Source organism: Cupressus sempervirens, chromosome 4 (assembly GCF_028749045.1).
Source record: "Cupressus sempervirens isolate cs-2001-9-10 chromosome 4, ASM2874904v1, whole genome shotgun sequence".
Lineage (NCBI taxonomy): Eukaryota > Viridiplantae > Streptophyta > Pinopsida > Cupressales > Cupressaceae > Cupressus > Cupressus sempervirens.
Genome location: NC_143121.1, coordinates 811,281,067 through 811,288,367, shown reverse-complemented (window position 1 = coordinate 811,288,367; position 7,301 = coordinate 811,281,067). Strand labels below are relative to the sequence as shown.

Here is a 7,301-nt window from a genome sequence, read left to right as displayed (position 1 = left end):
TCTCCTCAATTATTTTAATACTTCGGAAATCAACTCTTTTATATAAATAAATATATTATTATCTTTTAATTTACTTTACTGCATTTAATCTGCGTAGATCCAGGGTTGTGGTTTTATCTTCCTCACAACCCACAAACGTCAATATTAATGCAGCGAGAGAGGAAAGCTCTTTCAAACATCGAACTGACCAGCTCTTTACGAATCACATATTTATATGTAAAAATAGATACATCATTTATTATCAAACTTTTCATACCCCTAAATCAGCGGCGTCGGTCAAGAAATAGCTCATAAACTTCCTTAAACCAAATAAAATATAAAATACCAAAGATAAAACAGAGGAACCATCAATCTGAGTCAGTGCAGATTAATCCCATGTAGAAACAATAGTTCCTCATTCTTCATGAGTAATTGAACACTAGTGTACCGTTGTCATCCTCTTTAAATCCTGTCCAATTTTTCCCACCCTCTTTTGCGTCTCTGATGGCAAGAACATGCGTGAAAATCTTGAACAATGCTTTATAAGCAAGCGGGTATGTTATTAAGATCTATGTTTTAGAGTTTAGATTCAGTGTGCATATGGGTACTGATTATTGGGTCTGTGGAAAGCAGATCCAATCCAATCTGTGTAAATTCTCAGTTGGGTTTTCAGCGGTTTAGAAATTTGATTGTGACGTGCAGTGTATTCTTGTGGAATCTGCTCTTTTGGAAGAGGCTCTATTGAAGTCAAATTTTATTTTCAAACACATAAACTACGCGCTCAGTTTCAGACGTAGTGTCATGGTTTGGTGTTCTAGTAGCCGCTGATCTCACAAAAGAGCCACATATTTGTTGTTGGGGATAACTTGCCGAGGTTTCTCAGCATTGTGGTGTTGCATTTAGGCAGGTAAGCAAGCATCCTCTTTAGATTCCTGTATTGCCCTTGAAATCAGATATAGATATATAGTCGTAGATACAATATAGTATAGATATAGATCTGCATTTGTGATGAGGGAAAGCGGCAGGAGGGCTCTTCCCTCGACAAGGGGTGCCCCGAACGGGAGATCCTTTGGGATGCCCAGGGTCAAGCAGTTAAAGAAGACTTGTAACAATTTCAAAATCACTATCCTGTGTGGGCTTGTTACCATACTTGTCTTGAGGGGCACCATTGGAGTAGGTAATTTTGGCGGTGGGGATGCGGGGGAAGTTAGTGAGAGTGTGGCAAAGCAAAATGCCAGGGTATTGGAAGAAATCCGGCATGAGCCTGATGATGAAGAGGATCTAATGCAATTGAAGATCGATCCCAACTCAACATTTGTTTATAGTCTAGGGCCCAAGATAAGTGACTGGGATCAGCAGAGAGAAACTTGGCTCAAGGAAAACCCCCAGTTTCCTAGTTCTATCAATGGAAAGCCTAGGATTTTGCTTGTCACCGGCTCTCCACCTAGTCCCTGCGATAACCCAGTTGGGGATCACTATCTGCTCAAGTCAATCAAGAACAAGATAGATTATTGTAGGCTCCATGGCATTGAGATCGTCTACAACATGGCTCATTTGGACAAGGAGATGGCTGGTTACTGGGCTAAGTTGCCCCTGATCCGAAGGCTTATGTTGTCTCATCCTGAAGTTGAATGGATTTGGTGGATGGACAGTGATGCTATGTTCACTGATATGGTTTTTGAGCTCCCCTTGGAAAAGTACAAGAACTATAATTTCATCCTTCATGGTTGGGACAAAGAAATTTATGGTAAAAAGTCATGGATTGGATTGAATACAGGTAGTTTCCTTCTTCGAAATTGCCAATGGTCTTTAGATATGTTGGATGCATGGGCACCAATGGGTCCAAAGGGCCAGATCAGAGATGAAGCGGGTAGGATACTGACTGCTTTTTTTGAGGGTAGACCGACATTTGAGGCAGACGACCAATCTGCTCTGATATATATGCTCATAACTCAAAAGAAACTCTGGGCCAATAAAGTTTTTCTAGAAAACTCTTATTATCTTCATGGCTTTTGGTTGGGTGTGGTGGACAAGTATGAAGAAATGGTGCGGAGTTACCATCCAGGATTTGGAGATGACAGGTGGCCTTTTGTAACTCATTTTGTGGGTTGCAAGCCTTGTGGTAGCTATGCAGATTACCCTCTTGAACGCTGTTTGAAGAGTATGGAGAGGGCTTTCAATTTTGCAGACAACCAAATACTACAGATTTATGGTTTCCGGCACAAGAAGTTGGGCTCAGCCAAAGTAAAGCGGACTAGGAATGAGACTGCATTGCCTCTTGAAGTCAAAGATGAGTTCAACATTCAACATCCTTCGTTCACTGGACAAAAGAACCTTTGACCTATCTAAATATGCATCTATGAACATCTCCACAAAATGTAGATGCATTACTTCTTTAGAGTTTTTTTCTCTTTCAAACATTGTAAGGAAATAGTGTGGTGGTGTTAATCTAATTTATTCTTTTTTTTTCACTAGCATAAGATAATATGTTGGTCTCTAGTGCTAGATTTTCAATCTAAGGAAATCTTTGAGTTTTTTAAAAGTCAGTTTAACCGATGTTCAGGAGAATTCTGTATTTCTGTGTAAGTTCATTCTAGATTGTGCTCGGTAATCTTTTACTAAGATCTGGTGAAGCTAAACAGAAACATGGTATTGGATTTGGGGCAGTTTTTGTATACCTCAAATTTTCGTGTATATTGCAACAGGTCTCGGTCGGAGATCCGTAAATTGGTTTTCAGTGTGGTAACATAATTTTGGATACATAAGATGAGTTTGATGTGGCTGCAAGGCCTTATGATGGCTAGATTAGTTTTGAATTTATGATTAATGTCACTGTGTTGCTCCCTAGCATGTGCTTCTATATGATTTTGTTGAATTATTTCTATGCCTCCTGCTGAATACTAATGGTCTTCTGATCATATTGTATATTGTAGTGTTAAGCTGTTTACATGTGACTTGCTGTGTGGTTTGGATTTATATGGATGTTGCAATCACCATGTACTAGATCGTGTTTGAATTAAATGGTATCATTTATTGAAGGATAGGCTGACACCTATAAGTAATCATTCTGTATTTGTTACTAAAAGGAAGTAGAAATATCTTGTGATGATCAGTCATGGTTTTGATTTCTTTTGACCTAATTGATTCAGTATTGCCTTATCTAAATCTTGCTTTGGTAATTTGAATTAAAATTTCCCATATAGTCTCTAGTAGTTATCCTGTAAATATTTGTGAATAAGTATTTTGGTGGTTTGGCTTTACTAAGATTTCAAAACATATGGTATTGCTAGAAACCTTCTTTGTTCAAACACAACATATGGTATTGCTAAAAGCCAAAAGAATACTGAATTTCTGGACAATATGGGAAATATTAAAGATTTCTGCAGTCACCTACCTTGTTAATTTTTAAATATACACTACTGTTAAAAGCCAAAGCAATGCAAGTTATGCATGGAGGTTACATACAAACCTTTGTACATCACTATCTTGAGCGATCATTGTCTTCACTCAATCTATTTTTTAGCTATCTTTCAAAGGACACAACATAAAGTGTAGTAAGTGTCTTTGTAAGCACTCTTAAGTGTCAAACCATCTTCTTATGCACATGATTTGAATCTGTCACAACCTGCATAGCAGTAGAACCTTGTCTATGATCTCTTGTTGATGTTTGTAGCTGTAGGAGATATCCTGATTACCTGCATGATGGCTCTCTCATGTTTGGAAATATGAACAGACATGTTTGAGGGTAGAGTAGGCATGCATTTGGAAATATGAAGAGAGACGCATTTGGAAAATGAAGGGGCTTCTGGTTATGATATGAAGAGTCTGTCAATTCAAAATATATATCATTACTTTGTGTGATGAGTTTTGTATTCAGTATGAAGCATTGTACTCAGACCTCTATTTTTTAATAAAAGAGATATATTTTTTGGTGTGGGCTTTCGGTTATGATATGAAGAGTCTTTCAATTCAAGATATGTATCATTTCTTTGTGTGATGAGTTCTATATTCAGTTAAGCATTGTACTTAGACCTCTATTATTTACTAAAATAGATATAGTTTTTTCAAAGATATATATCATTGCTTTGTGTGATGAGTTTTGTATTCAGTATGAAGCATTGTACTCAGACCTCTATTATTTAATAAAAGAGATATTTTTTGGTGTGGGCTTTCGGTTATGATATGAAGAGTCTCTCAATTCAAGATATGCATCATTGCTTTGTGTGATGGGTTTTTTATTCAGTTGAAGCATTGTACTCAGACCTCGCTTATTTACTAAAAGAGATATATTTTTTGGTGTGGCTGTGTTTTTCTCCTCAAGGTGGAGGGTTTTCCCAGAATAAATTGTTGTGTCTCTCTGAGTCTTAGTGTTCCGTATTTTGTTTATTGCTGTTTATCTTTATTTCTGAGATGAAACATTAACATGGTATTAGAGCGGGTGCCTTCATTCACTGTTATCTGCAAATGCTTGCTTATATCTGCTGTCAAATTCATGCTTCTTCCATAGACTTCCTCAACACACAAAAGCTGTTGGAGAAGGCTTTGATCAGTTCATTTTATTCTCCGCCGTTGAAAAATTCTTTCTCTGTAAATTGGCTATCCTTCACATCCATGACTGCTCATGCAATGAGGATTGAAGAGCAAACGTCATTGGAGGTTTCTTTGTCATTCTATGTTTGGTGGTATCGCCCAAGTTTATCGATCTTCATCTATTGAAAGTTCTCTATGTATTTTGTTTGTCTTACCGATAACATAAATGATATAGTGATTGCGTGGTTCTGTATGTAGGCAGAAACTCGTAATAGAAGAAATTTGAAGCAGCTTTTGTAAGAGCATTTGTATTATTGTGTTTGTTGGATAACGCTCAAGGTTGAGCATGTATTTATCTCTCATCAGCATTCATTATGTCTGGCCGGTGGATTTCTCTTCCTTGTATCCACGTGGATTGGTCTTCTTTTCAAATTGAATGGACATTATGTATCTTTCGTCGGTCCATTTGAGGAAAAAGATGGGCTTAGTTCTTTGTGATTATTGACGCCTTAGACAATTTGCAATGTCTATTTATGCAGGTGAATTATTATCTCGTTATAATACTTTTTTGAGCACTGTTTGAGCGGTTGATGTTATTGGACTGTTAATTTCTTGAAGCGTATTTCTCCATGTAATTCCATCTTAGCACATATACTGCTGTATATGAGTGGTGAAATGGCTGAAGCACATGAGAGTTCAAATATCATAATGTTGATCTTTATTGAGAGACCACTTCTTGCCATGTATTGGTGGGGATTCTCAGATTATGTGATACTGTTGAGTGGCTGATCATCATTGTTTGGAAGCTCATAGGATCATCTGTGCTGTGGGAAGTATAGGCAGGATGGTGATCATTCAAGGGTGAACATGCAATATTATCGTGGATGACAAAGAGCTGTTATGGTGTCTGCTTCAAGCATCATGGCATTCGATTTTTCACTATGTCTTCTACAGAGTTTATTACTATTGTTTATTGTTGTTTTGTTTTCACTGTGGTGTAAGATTATTCTGGGTGTTTCTAAATTTCATTATAGATAGAGGATTGAATTGGTGGCAGAGGAATCAAGAACAAGGAGTCTGCAGCACACTCATATGACTCTATGAGCATAAGCAGGCAAACACTGTCAAGTTAGAGGCTCAGATGACTCATTTGAAGGTTCTGTTGCTCAAGGGATTCAAGTATTGCCTGGAAGTGGAGGGCATTATTCTTTGACTACAACAAAGAAGTATTTTATGATTATACCTTTGAATATTGATTATGAATTTGATGTAGTAAATTCATGCAATTATGTAGGGAATAGTGAATCATGTATGCTTCTAGTATTAGTCTGTATATTTCTCTTTGGGACATTGGTTGAGTCTATTATGCATCTCTCCAAAATGCTTCCACGATGGATTGAGAAGCACAAAGGATGATGAGAGATTGCATTCAGAGGGATTTAAATTCCAAGAATTGAAGACATGAGTTAAAAGCTTCATTTTTAGTCCTTTGCAGAGAATTAACAAGCTCATGAAGTTGTGTGACTTCAAAAGCTCCTTGTTGGTCATTGGAGTCAACTGTAACTTATTGTAATATAATATATTCTAAGCTGTGAGAATGCTGCCCTTGTTGAGATGATGTTTCAACATCTTTTTTTATCTGCTATAGTGCATTCTTCTCTATGAGAGAAGTTTGAGGTGCAAGCCTTTTGTTAATGCATTCTTCTCTGCAAGAGAAGTTTGAGTACAAGCTGTTGTTAATGCATTCTTCTCTGTCAGAGTAGTTTGAGATGAAAGCCCTTGTTCCACCCTCTGGGAGTAGACATGGTGGATTCTTCCTCTAGGAATAACTATGGTGGATTTCATTTGAGAGACTCCATGACTTAGCTCGTGTTCCTTCAACCTTTGGGAATAAGCATGGTGAGTGTTATGCTGAGATGACTGTATCATGTTGAGAAAATCCATGGTAAAGTTTTGTTGTCACACATGGGTGTAGCCATTGTGTTTGTTATGATGACGTGAACCTGCAAGTGATATCTCCTTTGCTAAGAGGGAGTGTTGATATTTATGTTTGTAGGTGCAGGAGATATCCTGATAATTTGCATGGTGCTCTTTCATATACTCGTGTTTGGAAAAATGAAGAGACTTGTTTGAGGGTATGAAGAGACATGCGTTTGGAAATATGAAGAGACATGCATTTGGAAAATGAAGTTACTTTCGGTTGTGACATGAAGAGTGTCTCAATTCAAGTTATATATCATTGCTTTATGGGATGAGTTATGTATCTAGTTAGAAGCATTTTGTTCAGACCTCTTAATTAAATATAAGTGATGTATTTTTCGATGTGGCTGGGTTTTTCCCCTCAAGTTGGAGGGTTTTACCAGAATGAATTGTTCTGTCAGTGTTCTTTATTTTGTTTATTGCAGTTTAACTGTATTTCTGGGATGAAATATTAATACCTCTTACATCTTTTATAGCTTTAAAACATGTAACCATAATATAATGGATATTTGATTTATTGGTTCACCCATCCTTTACAATGTTAAAACTTTTGTTAATTCATGTTTGTCTCATGTCCTCTATGAATACATTTACCACCAAATAATGTTATTTATGGAGGGATGCATGCTTAATGTAGTCCAGTGTTTGCATGACAGGGTTCAATTGTCTTTGGTTTTTTCACTTCTTTTTGAAACATGAAGGCCACACAACATTAATTGAGACTTTGGCCACTCAACCAATTGACATCATCATATTGTTGCAAAACGAATTGACAGTGTCATATTGTTGCAAAATGGATTTGACATCTTCAC

At 37.0% G+C, this 7,301-nt stretch overlaps 1 protein-coding gene across 2 annotated transcripts; it reads left to right on the top strand.

Moving 5' to 3' along the window:
• Positions 1–238: 238 nt before the first annotated feature.
• LOC149563866 (putative xyloglucan 6-xylosyltransferase 5) lies at positions 239–2,826 on the top strand. 2 transcript variants are annotated; one of them, XM_089827002.1, is made up of 2 exons: positions 239–533; positions 682–2,826. In XM_089827002.1, exon 2 carries the CDS (start codon positions 988–990, stop codon positions 2,317–2,319), a length of 1,332 nt encoding a protein of 443 aa, XP_089683128.1. In that variant the 5' UTR covers positions 239–533; positions 682–987; the 3' UTR covers positions 2,320–2,826. The 2 variants fall into 2 exon arrangements, with proteins under 2 accessions (XP_089683128.1, XP_089683127.1); XM_089827001.1 differs by having other exon boundaries at positions 613–2,826.
• Positions 2,827–7,301: the final 4,475 nt, after the last annotated feature.